Raw genomic sequence first — 20,266 nt, forward strand, 5'->3', positions numbered from 1 at the left:
TAAAATGCTTAGCAGAATGTTCATGCTGCTTTTTTACTTACAAAAAAATGCATAACGTGAATATTGGCTTTCACACTCCCCAATAACTGAAGTACCAATGCATTCAAATAAATCCAGATAATCTTCTCATCTGGCATAGCTCTCATATCTAATTTGCACTTCCAAATTCACTACTGTTCGAAAGTGACACTTGCCAAAACTCCCGTTATAATCAGTGGCACTCTTACACTACATAATGAATCTCTTACTGTTTTTACATCGTGTTTGCATTGTTAGTTATGGTGAAAGCATTTCGTGAGAGTGCAGAAATTGCGTTGCAATGACGAGATCACTGCATTCATGCGATTAACAGACTGTCTGTCGTCTTGTCAATGCTTATCACTGCAACCTTCTATGTGATGGGAATGGATCTAAATATCATGCAGTAATCAACACTTTTTGACAATTCGTTATTTTGACAGCTCTAATAGTAAAAATGTAGTAAAAGTATTTGAGAGGATTCCACATGATACTTTTTTTCATGTGCAATGATGTCAGCCAATCACAGCAGTGGGTGTTAACACTGAAGTCTCACAGCAGACACGCCCCTTCAACAGAGGGCCAAAATCAGGGTAGAAAATAGCCATTTATTTCTAAATTGACAATTTTTTGATGTAAAAATCATATTAAGTGCACCTCAGGAAGAATACAATAAAAAAAGTTCATGACCCCTTTAAAATACCTTTTTTCTATATATTTTAAAATGTAATTTATTCCTGTGATGGCAAAGCTGAATTTGCAGTAGCCATTGATATGCCATTATATGCTCTTTCAGTCTTCAGTGTCACATGATCCTTTAGAAATCATTATAATATGCTGATCAATGTTGAAAACAGTTGTGCTGCTTAATTCTTTTGTGGAAACAATTATTATTATTATTATTTTTAATGGTTCTTTGAATAGAAAGTTCAAATAACAGCATTTATTTGAAATGGAAATCTTTTGTTACAGTATACATGTCTCTTACTGTCACTTTTGACTTATTTAATGCATCTTTGCTGAATAGGAGTATTATCCCCCCCCCCAGCTTTTCACAGCAGCTGGACTGTTTTCAACCTGCTTGACTCCTGTCTGTTTGTACCAAACCTGTAATAGCCTCATGCAGAAGAGATGAGCCTTTACACCTACATCTCTTATCAGTAAATGATGACACAGGCCACTTCAATCATGGACTGTTCAGTGACCATGTTTGAAGAAGTTTGTTACGTTTTCGGGAGCAGGCAAAAGCACTTGTCAACTCTCTCTGTGGAATTGCCATTCTTTCGTGTATGTTAAAGACTCACTAGCCAACTATCAGACTTGGCCTTTAAGAGTTCTTGTTGAGATGTAGGCTGACTGACTGCCTTCACCTCCACTCAAGGACGGATTACAGTTTACCATGTTGATTTGCATTTCCCAGATACCCATTACTAAACTGTCTGAGTGTGTGTTTAATCTTTTTTTCATCCGCCCTTGTGGTTCCCGTTAATGTTCTTAAGTCAGGGACAATGTGAATACAGCATGAAGGATGAGGATTTCCTGTCTTCATGCTTTGCATTGTGGTTAGCACTCTATAGATTCTCCAGTGCTGTCTTCTTATTTATTTTAAACATTGTCTTCTCTCTGAATTTTTCTTTCTTTTTGCTTTAGAAAATCACATTCTGGAGGATGTTAACAAGTGTGTCATCGCCCTGCAAGAGAAGGATGTCGACGGGCTTGATCGCACTGCTGGAGCCATTCGAGGTAGAGCTGCCCGTGTGGTCCATGTGGTCACATCTGAGATGGACAACTATGAACCTGGGGTCTACACTGAGAAGGTTCTGGAAGCCACCAAGCTTCTCACTGATACAGGTATAAACCAGAACATTATATATCTGAAATAATTTGTGTTTTGCAGTAAATGTCTTTAGCTAAAATTTTTATATATATAAGAAAAATAAACTGATATCTGTTGTTTTGTATTATTGGATTTAGTTTAGCCTTAGTGTTTTTACAGTTTGTAACGTGTTATTGGGCACAAGTGAGTTTTTCTTTTATAAAATGATGGAAAAGGCAATATTTATTAATATTTAATTCAACTAAATTAGTACAACTAAAATAACCCTAACTGTAGGCTGTTTCCGATTTCTGTATTATTTGGTGCAATAATATAAATGTTATTTTATCAGCATCTAGCAGCTGCTTCAAACATGCTTCATCCAATCGGAACTTAGTCAGAACTATCCATTTAATATTATTTTTTGGTGATGGTGCTTGTCTACATGTGATTAATTTCTATTTAAAATCCATTGTTCTTGTTTAATATCTGAAAATGCTGCACAGGCATCCAAAAATAGTGCTGCTGCCATCTGGGCCGGAATTTCCTTGAGTAGGTTTGTAGGGTGTTTGTACAAGAGTGCTGATTTTAAAATAAAAGTAACTTTGTCTACCTTTCTCACAAGGTAGTATAACATGGCCATGCCTCTGGTGGCCAAAAAATGCTGTCTTGATAGGCAGTCCACTAGCTTTTGAGACCATGTCTGTGACCTGTATCTAAGCTTTATTGGGAAGATAAAACATACTTTTTTCTGGTAGATAAACGTAAAATTGCTTTCATGTGCAGTTACATAATATCATTTGGATGCCTTCAGGAACCATTTTAAGACTAAAATCACAGAGATGGTTCATTCCTCTGGGACACAGCGTAAGATTTTCCCGTTCATTTGAGGACTTTCTCTTGGGAAATGCTATGTCACATTTTGTGTACTCTGTTCAGCTTTGCACTAAAACAAATAGCTGGGACATAAAGGCAAAGAGGAGGATGTTATGTCACTAAAGATTGCTTTAATTACTGTTAAGCCAGGAACACACCAAGCCTATGTTTGGCTGTCGGGCAGCGTCAGGCCGTTTTTCAGCGTCGACCGACTTTGTTTTTTCGGTGTGTTCTGCACCGTTGGCTCTAGTCGGACACCGTCGGGTCTTTTTGGACCGATTCAACACGTAAAATTGGCATTGGGCCCGTCAGTGAGAGAGAGAGAACTCTGTTCAGTTTAGCGAAAAGTTATGAAAGCGAGCAAAGAAGCACAGCACAGACATAAGACTGTTGTAATTTTACATAATCTTACCTGAGCATTCCTCTGCACAAATATTTTCATAATAACATGAGCGTAGTGGAATAAAGAACGTCATCAGCATGATTGATGTTCAAAACGGTAAGCAAGCGCTGCTTTGTTTATGGTTTGTCTACCTGCAGTATTAGTTTTGCTTTCCCTTTTGAATGAAGAATATATCTGCTTAAATAGACAGTTATCTCCTTTACACGCAGGTGCAGAACGTGCATGCTAGTTGACAATCACCTGTGTGTTCAAGCACAGATTTGTTTTTCCCCTGACGTGGACGACACAAGGCAACAACACAGTCAGCTTTCATCAGCGCTAGTTCTTTGGCGTCGGTTTGGTGTGTCCCTACCCTTAGACCTCACACCCATAAGCCTAGAGGCTTATAAAAAAACCTTTTGCTCATGCAAATTTCCAAATCCAAATTATTCCCTAACATCTTTCCATTCAATCTCTTCCTCACAGTCCTGTAACTGTACTCCCTAGTGCAGTCTTAAATTGTGAATGAGTATTAATGTAGATGTGTTTAGCACCTATGGGGAGGTATCATTACTTTATGGCTGAGAGGTGGTGTGTAGCTGGTAGGCCGGCTTCACGAAGTGGTTGAGCAAACCGCTATAGATCATGCTGAATCGGGTGGATTGCTCAATCAAATTTTATAAGGTTTTGGTCTCAGATGGTCTAGTATGACTGTATCCCCAGCTCACGTTCAGCCAAAAGTTTAGCAGTAAATGCAGTAGAGGAAGGAACCATATTCTACCCATGAAAGCTTTTTGCAATCACCACCCGAATCCAGTTAAATTTTTAAACTGCCTGTCTGTTTGTTTGGTTCATCACTTGGTTCCTTAAGCTATAACTCTCACTGAAGCTCTGAGCATGCGCAACACAAACTAACACTGCAGTTAATGTTATTAAATATCCTCTGCAAGTAAATGGGTAAATTTCATCCACAAAACATAGGAAGCAGCCCTCAAAGGGTCTCTCTGGTTCCCATAGCCTTTGAATGCAGAAAGCATTTGTGTGACTTTAAGGTCTTGCTGCCACCTGTCTTGTGATTGATTCATATAAGGGTGCCTCTGGATTAAGTGTACTCATCTGCCGTTCTTGCAGTCAAGTAAAGCCTGATTAAAAGTTGCCCTGAGCAGTCATTAAAATCCAGCAACACAGCCACCATGAATTTCTGCGTCTGCTCAGTTCTGTTTCAGGCGTTCCAAGTTCGATTAAGGGGAAAGTGTCAATTCAATTCAAATCTAATTTGAATTATATATTTCTACAGGCACAATGTCTTGTTTGAATTGTACTTCAACTCACTCATATTTGCTAAGTTGAAATAGAATTGTTTCCAGCAAAATTAATAAGTTTTTTTTTTTTCTTTTTTTTTTTTTCCCTTTTAGTATGCTGCTAAGTGTTTTTGACCTTGCTGTTTGTCCTTTCTCTCTGTGTGTGTGTGTGTGTGTGTGTGTGTGTGTGTGTGTGTGTGTACGTTTACAGTGATGCCACGTTTCACTGAGCAGGTAGAGGCAGCCGTGGAGGCTCTCAGTGCCAACCCAGGCCAGCCAGTGGATGAGAACGAGTTCATTGATGCTTCACGTCTGGTATATGATGGCGTGAGGGACATCAGGAAGGCGGTGCTCATGATCAGGGTGAGCAGAAGCCTTTAAATAGAAAAGAAAAGATTCTTTTTCAATGATTAAGTTTTATCCAGAAAAATTCTCATCCTCCTAATGTTGTGAACTCCTTGTTTTCTTTCTCATGTCAAACACTAAAGTAGATAGTAGGTAGAAAATCTAAGCTGTTCTTTTCTGTATCATAAAGGACAGATTATCACAAATTGCACCAAAAACGCACAATAATATTGGTCAACATGACTGAATTTAATGTTTGTTATTTTTGTGCTTTTGTAGCTTGACAGTATGTTCACCATTCATTTTTTACTAAATGGAAAAGATCAGCTTGGGCATTCTGCCTAACCTCTGATATTTCATTGGAGTACAATGTTGGAATGATATGATTGTAAGTAAATTAACATTTTTGGATGAATTTTTAGACCTGTTCTTTTAGGAGAGCAGTTAAAGAGTTTATTACCTTATTTAGCTATGTTAACCACACGTTTCCAGTACACTCTGATGTTTTGGCTTTCCATGTGCTTTTCAGCACTTTCATGAGAGCTTGTAATATTGAGGTAAACTCCAATTGGGTATTTTGTTCTGTGAGGATATAACTAAGAATAATACTGCACTTAGACCTGAGAGTGTTTGTGTGAGAGGAGAACTGAAAAACCAAGCCTGGTGCGCATATATGTGCTGCCTTATTAGAAACTAATGGTGAATTTGTTTTGGGCAAGTGGTAACCTAATTGAACAGATTTCCCTCTCCATGTGCACTATTACCAAAGCTGTAGTTGTCTCAGGGTTAATGGTCTTTCCCTGAGCTAAACTGTAACATTGGACAGATGGTTGCTAGCTTGCAGTGAAGCGTTAGCTAACAGTCTGACAATGAGCAGACAACCGTCCGCTCCCGCCGCGCAGGGAAACACACATAGCCTCAACTCCACTTCACCAAAGCGCAGAGCAACTAAGTTAAAGGCATTAATTAAGGCAAATTTCGTCTTTCCTAGTTTCATACTAACGAGTTTTCAATTAATTGCGAAGATAACGTACACTGAATTTGAATAATTGGCTCATGAGGATGTGTTAGAATGTATTAGCGCCTTTAGTTAAAGAGTGAAGAGAGCAGTCACGACCTGGATAATGAAGCCAGAGTAGCATACGATTAAAAAGCCTCTAGAAATTGGACATACACGCACTTGTATATTTGCTATTGATGATTGTGATCGCATCATATTTCTTTGTAGCCATTGTACTTGCACACTTTGATTGAATACATTAACCAACTCTCTTTTTTCAAATGTCAGGTAGCAAGACGATTCGCATTGACTCACTAGTTTGATCCAGATGAAACTATCTGACTTGTGCTGAAATTTTCATTAATAACAGAGGGTTTGAATTAGAATACACATAAAATTAGATGGGGGATCCATTATGCTGTATTTGCATTATAATACGTAATTGATTTTTTTAGAAAGGGGATTTAATTAGCATTTTCCCTTTTATTTTCAAATCCTAGGAGAGCTGTAGTGCCTAATTCATTTTCCACTCCAGACATCCTCCTCTAGTTATCTAGATTGATTCAATGGTTAAAACAAAAGACCCTCTGGCAGACAGGATCTACTGGTTGTTGGTTTAACATGAGTGTTGAACATGCCCCCGATGCTGAAACGCTTCGTCGAAAGGAGAGGTGTGATCTTTGCTATCTTGTTTTGTTCCTTTCTGACTGTATAGTTTTTTTTATTTAAACGCTTCAGGGACCTTGTTCTAAGACGAGTCGTCCGAACCGATAAGAAAACCACCCAAAGGTCTGGCGATCACAGAGGTTTGTTAGAGAGCACTGTTTTAATACACCCTGCAGACATTGAGATAGCATGGAAGAAAAAATTGTACTTTAATGTTTGACTTAAAGTTGCTTCCCTCTACACGCACGCCATGTCAAGCTTACATGTTTAGACAGAACTTGAGCGCTAGCCAATCAGCCAACACTAGTGCCCAGTGGGCATCAACCTCTCCGCCGCACAAGAACTCTTCGATCTGAAGAGACAAGTGTGCAACTTGGGCTACTTAAGATGGACAGAGTCTTTAACCTCGATAAGTACTGCACTCGCAGTCCTCGCCGGCCGGCACCTAATATTTGACAGGCAGGCAGCCCTCGACTCCTCTGTTGAAGGGATGTCACTGGTACTAATGGCCCTTCCATAGCACGGATCCTCATATCTGCAGAGCGGTTACTGTAGCCTGCGAAGGCACCTCACCTTACCTACACTGCTTCAGGCGTCTCAGGCTGTTTATTCAAATGCCTGCTCGCTACTGCCCTAGTTTATAGATGTGATGCATTCTCTTGGATAGCAAGGTAGATATTTTTGAGCTGTTTGCGGTTCCTATCGCTCGGTACCTGGTAAATCTACACTAGCGACCGGGGTTGTGCCAAATTTAGAATTCCCAGAATTGGCTTCCTTTTAGTTCACGTTGGGATTTGAATTTAATTGGTGGCAACGCGCATGAAGTTGAATTGGAGTTGACAGAGGAATTTACTGAATTGAAATTCAACACACGTAATGCATTCTTGGAAATGAAGTGTTCTTCTACCCTGGTCAACAAAGTTAATTTATTAAATGTCAAAATATATAAACTAAATACAAATTTCAATAGAAGCTTTTACACTAAAATTTAGGGAACAAAAGTTATGGATCAGCAAGATTTTATAATATCTTTGAAAAGTCTCTCTTATTCACCCAGGCTGCATTTATTTGATCAAAATACAGTAAAATAATAATGTTGTGAAATATTATCATAATTTAAAATCTACCTTCTATTCTGATGTTCTAAAATGTAATTTATTCTTCTGATGACAAAGCTGAATTATCAGCATCATTACTCCAGTCTTCAGTGTCATAAACGGTTGTGCTGTTTAATATTTTTGTGGAAACTGACACTTTTTCCAGAATTCTTTGAATAGACAGTTCAAAAGAACAGCATTTGTTTGAAATAGAAATCTTTTGTAACATTTATAAACCTTTACCATAGCTTTTAAATAAAATTAAATGCATCCTTGCTGTATTCATTTTTTGAAAACGTTTTGAAAGATAGTCTCTCTACCTTTTTTTTTTTTTTTTTACTCTATCTTTCGCTGTATGTGTTGTTTTATCGTTCTCTATTCTAAAGACCTACAAACCTTTTAACAAAAATATTTAAATCAAGGATTTCTCAAAACTGGCATTCAAGTTTGTCATGCTTTTCTAGTTAAATCAAATTGAATACATTTTCATTCAATTTCCTTGCATTTAATTTCAAGAATTGAATAAATTTAAAAGGCATTTTCAATTACATTTTGAATGGTGCACAACCCTGCTAGTGACAAGAAGTAGTTTAAAATTTTAGCATTGTGACACTAAAATCCATTTTATGCTTCAGTGTGATTCTCCAGATACAGTGCGTTTATGAAATAAGCCTGGGCACTACCAAACTGTCGTCCACACCTGGACTGACTTTGTTTGGCCTATGTGTTGTTTTGATGTCATCTTCAGCAGTCAGAGTTTTGGGATGCTTGAGGTATCTATTATTGGAGCAGCTGCATCGTGAGCCAGTCAGAATCTCCTCATAAATGGATTGTACTGACAGTTGGATAAGCACGGCTTGCAGTACTGGCGAAATAATACATCCGTATCTTCTCAAATCTCGTCCTTTCTCCCATCAAGCTGAAATGCGTTTTTTTTTTGTCAGTGAGGGTTCTTCCCCCCTGCCACCCCTCCCCATTCTCCACCATTTCCCTCTGCAAACAGGTCCCTCTGCTCGCAAGTGCATACTAATAGAGCAGTAGAGTTATAAGAGGCATGTTTGGCATTCAGTTCAGGGATTAGAGAGAAAGAGAGTTAGTTTAGTTCAGTACAGGGAAAACGTGGCATACCTGCTGCAATGGTGCACCAGATCATTCCGTTTCTCTTTACAGCAGACTAGTAGAGACGTGTTACTGTTAAAACTTCCAGCATTACATTTTTACTCTAAAATTGCATAGGCAGATTTTTATTTTTTTATTTTCATGCATAGGCTGCTTGCTAAGGAAAGTCACTATTACTATTGCTCATACTTGGGGGTTGGGGTTTATTCAAATCCTTTAAGTATTATACTTCAACACATGACTTTTTGATGCATAGGAGGACATACTATCTATCAGGCCACATATCAATGTGCTAAAAACCATTAAAGCAACCTCTTAGCAAAGGCAATCATCCACATCTTGCTAGTACTAAGTGGTATCACAACTCACATTAAAAATCTAACATTTTATTTTGTTTTTGTGTATTTCACCATTTTATCAACATCGTAAGAGAGGTATTAGAGAGGACAGGAAATAAGGTGGAGCACATGGCTAAACGTATCAGAGCCTATGCGTTAATCATTAGACCATAGCCCTCATGGGCAGCAATTCTTACTTATTTACAAATGCATTTAGGGTTTCTACTTTCCCATTGAAAACTACTACTAATAAGCATTTGCAATAGATCATAAGTGACATGAGTTGTTGAAAGAGCTTGCTAACTCTCCATATCTCTTCCCATCCCTACACTTTTCTTCTCCCCCGGCAGACCCCAGAAGAACTAGACGACTCGGACTTTGAGACAGAAGACTTTGATTCTCGCAGCAGGACCAGCGTGCAGACAGAAGACGATCAGCTCATCGCCGGACAGAGCGCGCGGGTGAGAGATTGTGCTTTTGTTGTTTACATCAGAGCTTTGGTTTCATGGCTTACCAGTTTATGGGGCCACGTTCAGAAGGTCAGAAGGTGTCAAACTTGATCCTAAAATTACAAGAGGATTAGATCCCTTTGTAGATACTTGGATGGAATCTGTCCAGGGACATGTTAATTTCCATCTTTTTCAATGTTTCTGTAATAAAACTTTATCACAGTCCATTTACAGAGTCGTAGACAGCATTGCAAGGTGCTAAATGTTCTGCTCACAGGTCAGATATGCAGCATCACGGCCAAATCCACCTTTGCTTCACTGTTTAGCTCCAATAGCACAGGAACTCTGAATCAGTGTTTTTAAGATTCTGTACTGATTTCGTGTCAACAGCACTGCCGATGTTGCCACCAGCGAAACAGACATCAAACCTCGCCCCCTCTCTACCTCCATTCCTCCTCTCTCTCTCTCCCTCTCTCTCTCACCCCCCTCCCTTCACATCCTCCTCTGTTGCCTTGGTAATGCTTATGAAAATCCATCCTGACATAGCTGGAAGGAACACTGAATATATATTATTATTGTTGTTATTATTATTATTATTATTATTATTATTATTATTATTATTTTGTTATTAGTTTGAATATATTCTGTAGTCCACAGCTGTGGTGATGGTAGACACTGCAGATGATTGGCATCCTGTTTTCTTTTTTAAATTCAGCGTTGTGAGAAAAATAACGGGAACGAAGTTGTGTTTGGGGATCTTGTTAGTGAGAGTGCCAGCTTTTCCTGTGAGCACTTCTTTTGAGTTCCTGATAACAATTTGTGTGACGGCACAAATGGAAGAGCAATATGTGGCCCAAAAATTTTTAAAATAAATTTTACAAATTTTGCATTTCCTTTTGTCAGTTAGAATTGTTCCTGGTAGTGTAAGGCTGTCATCTATTCATATTTACATCTGTTGTGCCGGTCGCATATTCTTTGTTCCCCAAGCTCGAGTGAATATAATTACAGACCTCTCACACTCCTTTTCCTTACAGTGATGTAAGCATGTTGATGAAAAACTAAAAAATAACAGAAAAATATTCAGCCCTTATTGTCTAGGGGATGGCAGGAGACTTAAAGAGCTCAAAGCTTGAACAGAAAGCTCTTGTTAAAGATAAAAGCATTGCAGAAGACTTACAATTTCCATTGAATCTTGTTGCTGGGGAAGCAAGTTGTATTTTTGTTTAGATAGTTGTAGAAAACGGGGCAGTGGAGGTTGTGCTTGAGTGAGAATGTGATTATATAAGTCTGTAATCACTGTCCAGCCTCCTGTTCCACCCCCAAGAGGCTTTTGATTTAGTCCTCAGCTCCAGTGGGAATCCCAGTCAGTCAGCTAATGCACCAATGTGTGCCACGTGTGTGCCGGTGCTCCAAATGTAAAGAGAAAATTAAGTTTACGAGGCCGAAAAATAAAATTCTTATTGAGAACTTGCAAGAAAGGTTTATCTCAATTAATGTGGTCTGAATTTTTCATAATCATTGTTCAGCCTGTCCTAACCAGGTGTGATGCTACATGTATCCAGCTACAAATAATTGTATACACGCATGAATTAACTTTTTATTTTTGTTCATTCAAAAGTTTAAATGGTTTTGTAAGAAGTCTCTTATGCTCATCAAAGCTGCATTTAATTAAAAATACAGTAAAGACAGTAATGTGAAATATTACTATAATTTTAAGCAGCCGTTTTCTTTTTTATTTTCAGCAATCTTCAGTCACATAATTCTTCAAAAATCATTCTAATATGCTGATTTGGTATTAAGAAACATTTATTATCATCAATGTTGAAAAATGTTGCAACACAATATTTTTGTGGAAACTTAAAAACTTAAACTTTTTTTTTAAGTTCAAAAGAACAGCATTTATTTGAATTGGAAATTTTTTATAACATTTTAAATGCTTTTACTGTAACTTTTTATCAATAATGTTGTTGCTTATGGAAAAATTTCAGAATTACATGAACAAAAAAGCTTGTTGCATATCGCACCTGGTTAGCACACTGTTGTTTAATGAAAAATATGTTTTTACAGGTTGTCATGCTCTTTTTCAGTTGATCCTTGTGTTGTATGCAGTGGCACATATTCAATAGAAAGCATTGCTCAGCATAGTTCTAAAAGGTTGTGAACCTTTTACAGAATTAGAGGAATGTTTCATAGCCCATACGCCACCAGCCAAAGCTATAAAATCTCTCCTGCTTGCCCAGGCCGGGCCGGTCATGCAAGAAATGAGAGAGAGAGTAAGAGAGGAGGGAAGGACAAAGGAAGGTATAAGAGAGAGGCAAAGAAAGGAGCAGGAAGGGGATTGAACATCAATTTTCTTTTTTAATTGCATATCCTTTGTCATCTCTTTTCCTCATTAACAGTCGTAGATCAGCATATTGTGAGCAAATTTATGTACGGTTTGTTATATATGAGTTTCTCTGTGGAATTGGCAGGCCATCATGGCTCAGCTACCCCAGGAGCAGAAGGCGAAGATTGCCGAGCAGGTGGCCAGTTTCCAGGAGGAGAAGAGCAAGCTGGACGCTGAGGTGTCCAAGTGGGATGACAGCGGAAATGACATCATCGTTTTGGCCAAGCAGATGTGCATGATCATGATGGAGATGACAGACTTCACCAGGTGAGCGCAAACCACAATCTTCCCTGCTCGACTGCATGTCAAACCCCCCCCCACACACACACACACACACACACACACACACACACACACACACACACACACACACACACACACACACACACACACACACACATCTCTTTTAGACTCAACTCAATAGACCTCTCTGGCCATGCACTGCTGCTCCGGTTTCACTGCGCCCCGGCTCAGTGCTTTAGCTTTATATAGCTTTGTATGGCAGTTTGCATTGGCAATGAAATGTGCACTAGCGTTTTTAAAGAAAAACCTTTTCGAGTATTGAAAGAGAGACGGGCGAAATCTGTTTTTTATACCTAATTTCCCCTGTCATTTACCTAAATCGGCCATCAATTAGTCAGGTCTAATATTAACTGAGACAAGCACTCGGTTCCATCTCATGGAATCATTTTTCCCTCTCAGTGGAAGCAAATGAGCTGTGGGCTTTTTTTCCATGGGCTTTTTACCTGCCTCATTTGTCTGCCTCTTTTTCTTTCCATCATACATGATCCCAAAAGAAAGGGAAAGAAATCTTTTGCTGTCTTAAAAAAAAATTGATTTAAAAACAAAGGGCAGGAGCTACTAGCACAAGAAAAGCTCACCTGGATTCCTCCTCTGTATGCTGACAGAATCAGGGAAAGGGTCATTTTAGGTGTGACAGCACGCTCGTGGGCCGCACACCTGAGAGTGACTGCCATCTGCTCTCCCAGAGGACACTCTGTGTGTGTGACAGAGTGATAGAAAATGTCTTGGTCTATCGCTTCTCCCTGCCTATGCTAACCAAGACCCCTTTTTAAAATGGATCATGCTGAAGACACAATTTGCCAATATTGCACACATGGTAAGGACTGTAGGATGGCTGTCACTCAACCTTATCTCAAAAACCTGGGAAAAAGCAGCTTTGTTTGCCTCTTCCTCCTGTTCAAGAACATGTCTCCATTCCTCCCCAGATCAAAAAATTATATATTTATGTTCATTAAAATGTAAAACTATTAAAACCGTTTGTTTTATTATTTTTTTAATTAATTGTTTTGCTCCCTGAACATAATGTGTGTATTTATAGGAGGTTTTCTGTTTTAGGCAGGAGAATGGTATCATTTCTCGCCAGGTGATATGGAGACACTTGTTGAAGGCCCTCAGAAATCTGTCATTGTCTCAAGTAAAAAGCAACAAGGCTGTAGTACATCTGTCAGATTTGGTGGCATTTGCATGAAAAATGGCAATCGGTGCTGATGTGTCACCTGCAGAAATGTGCTGAGTGAAGGTCTCGGCAAGTTAATTCAGTCCACGCCCAAATTATTGCCCCTCGACCTTGAATGGGTACACAGTCCCATGAAGGTTAATGCTATAAAGAGGAAATTGATTTCGGGAGTCTTTATCCGGCCTCAATATCTGCAGAGAAGCGGCTTGATACCAATTCTGCTTATGTCCCTTTCTGCTCATGAATAAAGCATGCATCGCCTGGATTCGTGTCACATATTTTGGAGCCACCTGTCTGTACATGCTGTGGTCCAGTGCTTGAGCTGCTATATGACACACACACACACACACACACACACACACACACACACACACACACACACACACACACACACACACACACACACACACACACACACACACACACACACACACACACACACACACACACACACACACACTACTATTGCACTACCCCCATCTGGAACCAGTATCAGTGGCTAATTCATGGGCACTCAGTCAGATTTGCATATGAGTGTGGGATTGTCAAGTGAGATGAAGTCACCCTTGCTCGACAGTCACCTTGTAGTGACCACGCTCTCACCTAGGGCGGCTTATGGGTGGGCCACCACCAAAACAACATCAAAATAACCTGTCCTTTGTGTTTCAAAATGTTAGAAGTATTGGTCGCTCTTTGTGGGGTGCATTTTCTTTTTGAGATATTGTCTCTGGTGAATTCCTGTGACTGTTTTGATGGATGCAGTGCTGCCAGGAGGACCCTGTCTGAACGGCGCAGAAAGAGAGAGAGAACCGCAATGGGGAGGGGTGAGTGTAGAGGAAGAGCAAAAACACAAAATTCCATCTGTTGTGGGTTGGATTGTTCAGTTTAGCCTGAAGAGAGCAGCTTTGAATCCAGGTTGTGCCACTTGCCAACTGTGCCCCGCAGTCCCTTGTGGGCACACAGAGCTGGCAAATGACTGGCCGGATCGTAGCCGGGGAGCTGCGGGGGGTGGGCTGAGATGGGACACTGGGATGGATGAGGCCAGAACCATTAAATGAACTGTAGTGACATTGACCCCAGGAAGCTGACCAGACATCACAGAAATGGGTGGGAACTACTGCTAGCTCACACCATCTGTCTTGTCTGCCCGCTTCTCGTTCATTCTTACCCCCCTCGAATTCTTCAGGCTACTAGTGAATGGAAGCGTGTTGGAGGGGGATGTTCCTCCTTAATGAGATTAATCAATTGGAAGCAAACTGATCTTGTCTTTCCCAAAAAGCCTTGTTCATGCTGCGCTGTTCCTGAGGCTCTGTGAAATGAGCCTGCTTTTTTTTTTTTTTTCTTCAACCTTGTCAATATGACCAGCCATTCTTATGTCAAACGTGTTGACGTCTTGACATGCATCATCCATGCTCACACATACTCGCTAGCACATGTCACACGAGACTGCACGCAGAACAGTAACTGTGAATGAAACTGCTATCTTTTTTTCTCCAGGGGGAAAGGACCACTCAAAAACACCTCTGATGTGATTAGTGCTGCGAAGAAAATTGCTGAAGCCGGATCAAGAATGGACAAGCTGGGCCGCGCTATTGCGGATCAAGTAAGTTGAACTCTCGCAAGTCTTTTACAGGAAAAAAACATGATCATCTCTTGGTGAATTATCCATGCTCTTATGTTTTACTTAAGGATCTTAATCCTTATGAAGCACTACAGTGAAATGCATCAGTGCATAATTTATCTCTCAGCCAACTCATATCCCTGGCTTTTTTCCATCACCTTTCAAAAATTGCGACACAGAACGTGATGGTAAAGACAGCGCTATGGGTCTGTAAATTCAATCCCCATAGTCCGACACTTATTTTCCTGGAAAGCTCTTCTTATTCCTTAAGCTGAGTGACAATGACAGGTTCACAGGCTTCATGAAAATAATATGGGAACATTTCCAGTAAACATCAAACTGCCGTATGTGCTGCAAGGGTTCTTTCAGATTTTTCTTGTCTTCTCAATAGTGCAGTTGAAAGGGATATTGTGAGCTTGGGAAGGGGGTTTTGCATAGCAGACTCATCACCCATCACTCATCCCTCCTCGAAGGCCTCTCCTCTCAGTTTGTCATTTAATTAAAAGAGTGTGTCACGCTGTGCTAACATCACCGTGCAGCATGCAGACTACCAGTTGACAGGCCAATAGCACTCGTAGTGTGTGTTTTTAAGAACTACAAGACATTTTTACACTTAAAGAGAAATGTCCAAGGATTTCGATATAAGAAAAGAGGAGCTTGAGTTTGTTGCACAGCCATATTTGTTTAAACCGCGAAAGGCATCTAAGCTTACGCTAGTCCTACATCCTGCGTCATACATTGCTTCATGGGTTACTTATTATACTTATACTATTACCCATCGCTCACTTCAAAAGGCCTTTATTAACCAGCTAGAGCCATATGGATTATAATTATGATGGATGGATGCATGTTTTGGGCTTCAAAACAGGCCCCCTGTTTTCACTACCATTATAAAGCCTGGTAGAGCCAGGATATTTTTAAATATATCTCCGATTGTGTTCATCTGAAAGAAGATGGTCATATACACCTAGGATGGCTTGAGGTTGAGTAAATCATGGGATAATTTTCATTTTTGGGTGAACTATCCCTTTAATTTCTTGAGGTTATGCATTTGTGGCAAGCACGTTTCGCCCATGCAGCACAGTGCAGCACCTAGGGAAGGAATGTAAAGATATGTGCCGTTATCCTATTTGCCGCATGGCTGTTAATTAGCCATGCCTATAAACATCTGCAGTGTGTTTTCAAAAAGATTCCTTTAACATAATCTTGCATAATAAGCAGTCTTCATGCAAACTAAAGCTTTGCACTTTTAATATTTTATTTAGATTGCACTTTGATCCGACGTGAAGCAGCTCCACTTTTCAAGTGCGTAGTAATGCTACCTGCGCTGACCCAGTTGGAGAGGAATACTAAATGTCCAGTTCAGAGACGGTGAAAGCTTTCATAGACAGCCACGTCCCGCAATGTCTTTGATGTTGCTTATTCAGTGCCGTGAATACAATGATATCCCCTGCAGAAAACAGATGGGTACTGTGCAGGTGCTTGTGTGTCTGTGGATGTGTTTGCTTTTCTGCACACACTGGCACATAAATGAAAATGCATTATGTTTTCTAAATGTTGTCGATTATACTGAACCTGCCAATTTGTTGAGTAATAGGATTGATTTGAGTGTAGGAAGCATTTAAAATGAACTTCGCCACACGTGCCAGTGTCAGTCGTGATGAGAATTCACCATGCCATATTTTTTTTGCCATATTTTACTTATTTTTGTTTCTTACATTTAATATGCTATTAAATTTTATATAAAAATAAATTGTACTTCTGCTTCTAATAATAATAATAATAATAATAGATTTTATTCCATATTATGATATTACAATTTTACTATTTGAATATATAATTTAATAATTATTGAATATAAAATTACATAATGACAATAATTAATTAGAGATACACCGAAGTATCGGCCGATTTGTGCTCAATTTACAACCATCGGCATATCGGCTATAGCTGGAAAAAGGCTGATATAACAAACCAATGGTTTATTAACTGTGTGAAGGCACTGAGCTGTATAACGTCTGCTGCATAATTCTAGCGCTGCTGTCTACATTTTAATGTTAATCAAATAACAGAAGACAAAAAAAAATTGCACACTATTCTTGACTAAATAACTTTTGTAACTTTCATAAGTGTAGCGGACCCCATCTAAATGATGGCCAAAACTTTACTGATGTTTTACTAAGTTTATTGCGTCCGTTTTCACTCCAAAAAAGAGAGAAAAAAAATCGCCATAAGAGCTAAACAAAACAGCACAAGAAGTGCACATTAAACTCTCTCTCTGTTGCGTTATCGTCAACATACAGTGAATTGCACAAAACGCTCATTACAACTAACAGTAAACAAATATATACGCACCTTATGCCTTTTCGGGGGGTGCTTAAAAAACTGGCAAACTTTAAATCTGCAAAATAACTCTGAAAAACTGTGTGCTCTCCCTTTCATTACCCGTATTGCTCCGCAGACTAGAAGATCCGTCAAAATAAGAGTCCTGCCTTAGTAAAGGAGATAGTGCAGATCTTATATATATTTAAACTTACAAAAAAAAATTAAATGTATACAAAAAGATTAGAAGATTAATCACAAAGTCTGTTACAATAAGGAAGGATTAGTATGCATTTAATTTATACAGTGAAGAATATGCATGTGCATTTTATACTTTGTGTACACTTTTTATATCTGTAGCTGAAAACTGTTAAACCTACCTAAAAAGCACGGTTTATTTCATATGTATCTTTGTTCTGTTATATTTATGTAGGCCTGCTGAGTGTTAAATGGATCCAATCCATGTTCATTAGAAATTATTTGATGATGCAGCAAAAAACTAGCTAGTATAACTTAATTACAAAATTTCACATAAGAGAGCAAGTGACAAGTATCGGAATCGGCCAATAATTTTTGTTAAAATCGGTATCGTATCGGCTCCACAAAATCCTATGGGTGCATCCCTAACAATAAAGGTTTTTTTTTTTTTTTTTTTTTTTTTTTTTTTTAAATTATGTATATATAATTTATAAAATATTTCTCTAAATTTAGATTTTCTTTGTGTATTTGTGAAACAAGCTATTCTTAATTTCTCTACACAAAAGTGAACAGATTTTTATTTATGCTGCGAGTGAATACTGTGTGCATTAATAAACTAAATGCATTCATTTTGGGAGAAAATGTGTCTGTCCGAGTGCGACCCCTCCTGCTTTTAAACAGGTGTGAGCAACTCCAGACGGCTGGAGCCAGCCCAGCCCGACCCAGTCCCAAATAGTCCCCCCTCCTCTTGTCCTGCCTACGAATAGAGGAATTGAGGGCAGTAGGTGAAGAAAAAATGAAAGGAAAGAGGGATGGGAAGCCTCATATGAGACCTGAATCCATTAAGTGTGATTCGTCTTTAATTAGCGGCGTAATTACCAGGTGGCAGCGTGTGTGTGTATTTTTTTATATATATATATATATATATATATATATACACACACACACACACACACACACACATACATACATACATACATACATATACATACATACATACACATTTTATATATATATGCAAACTATATTTAGACTGCTCCTCACACCTTCTTGTGCAGACGAGGCTGCCAGAGGCTAACTGTTGAAAAATGAACAAAGGGAAGCAGTTCCTTATACAGAAGGATGAATCATCAGATTCAGAGGAGCCTGCGGAGGGATGGAAAGCAAATAATCATGGCACTCCTCCCCCCCACTCTCTGTCCTTCTTGCTCTTTTTGTCATATCAAAGCCCTGCCACAGAATACACAGTGGTGGGCTATTGCATCACTCCTGACTGCTTGTCTAGTTTGTCATGTCATGTACTTTTGTTACATCTGAGATTGCCAACAGACACCACAGCAGAGCCGCCATGTGTTGATAGGCTAAAAATATCTGTAGAAAGTTGAATATGCCAAAAAAAAAGGATTCTTTAGAAACCTTGTACAGGTAAACAGGATGAAACAGGAAGGGGGGAAAATGATAAGAGAAAAAAAATGTTGAAAGCATGAATTGTGTTGCATAACTCTCTTCTAGCTGACAAAATGCATCCTAGCAGCAAACTTAAACCTAACTATTCAAAATAAGGATGTGACAACACATACTCCTCTGCATCTGGAGGCCACCCAAGGATGCAAACAAGACAGCGATACTAAAGCGGATAGTGTGGGTGATCAGTAATGAGTATAGAGAGGCCTTTTACAAAAAATGCATCTTGTTTGAGAATCAGCCTTTCTGAATACATCTTGTAACATCTAGCTGTTGAATGAGGACGCTTTTTGGATCGTTGCAGAGTGCTGCCAGAAATGTTCGGGCAGGTTTAATAATCACTTAAATGGCTGTAACAGAGCTCGATTAAAGTTTAAAGAAATGAGTGTAGTGCATAGATGAGGAGGATGCAGGATTTAGGTCATTGCCACACAAAGGTCTGCACTGCAGTTTATTAAGAATTTACGAGCAGATTCTGCAGGGGCAACTTCTGAGGATTTCGTCTGAGCTCAGTACTGAGCAAATAATGCAGTGTAATTGAGATTTATAATGCAAATGTGTAAGCCACCACACTGCCCATAAATATTCTGCCTTACATGCACGCACATGAAGGCATGAAACCGCCACACACGAACACGATCGCGCAACACCAGGTTTGCATATTTTAGCTGGGCAGAACCTGCGGGCAGCAGCACGTGTGCTTTATCCCAATGATGTATACCGACATACATAGTTTTCCAATTTACATTCAATCAGGGAAGATTTATGGTGATCCATAGGCACCACCACAGGTTGGATTAATCCCAGTTCTGGCCCCTGGCTGCTTAACGGTGACAGGCCTGTAAATTTCCCTCTCTACAGTAGAGGAGCAAAAAACAAACAACAACAACAAAAAAATCAAGAAGCGATCCCAGATCCTAGATTCTCAGCTCAGCACTTCAAGGGTTGGTATCTTACATGACCACCAGTCTAAGCTCTTGGTTTTGTGGCATAATGGTGATTATTAATAGTGCTTGTTTTCACTGGGTAATTTAATCACATTTTTTACATTTTGCACTTAAAATGCCTTGCAGAAGTGTTTTTTCAAAGGTATTCAGACCTTTAACCAGTTTTCACATTTTACTCAATTACAGGAGCTACATAGAAATAATTTTCCAGTTATTTTTTTGTTAGGAAGTGTTCTTAAACTGAAATCTGCTGTTTTTTCAGTATTCAGTGTCGTAGCAGCTGTAAATTTGCACAGAAAAGCAATTTCTACAAATTTCTTTCTGCCTATGAATAATTACGGTCGCTACAACATTTCCTTAAAATCCCTAAAGGTAGGAATATCCAGTTTTCCTACAGTCATGGAATGAGTAAAGTTCTCCAAAACAACTTTTTTTTTTTTC

At 39.1% G+C, this 20,266-nt stretch overlaps 1 protein-coding gene across 1 annotated transcript in view; it reads left to right on the forward strand.

Annotated features, from left to right (window-relative positions):
- Positions 1-20,266, forward strand: part of ctnna1 (catenin (cadherin-associated protein), alpha 1) — a 103,755-nt gene that overhangs the window by 71,766 nt on the left and 11,723 nt on the right. Inside the window, exons 12-16 of the mRNA XM_051859598.1 lie at positions 1,669-1,869; positions 4,605-4,756; positions 9,309-9,419; positions 11,879-12,060; positions 14,771-14,876. Coding sequence (XP_051715558.1) covers positions 1,669-1,869; positions 4,605-4,756; positions 9,309-9,419; positions 11,879-12,060; positions 14,771-14,876 — 752 coding nt within the window. The remainder of the gene's footprint in view (positions 1-1,668; positions 1,870-4,604; positions 4,757-9,308; positions 9,420-11,878; positions 12,061-14,770; positions 14,877-20,266) is intronic.

The sequence above is a fragment of the Ctenopharyngodon idella genome, chromosome 14 (assembly GCF_019924925.1).
Source record: "Ctenopharyngodon idella isolate HZGC_01 chromosome 14, HZGC01, whole genome shotgun sequence".
NCBI lineage: Eukaryota > Metazoa > Chordata > Actinopteri > Cypriniformes > Xenocyprididae > Ctenopharyngodon > Ctenopharyngodon idella.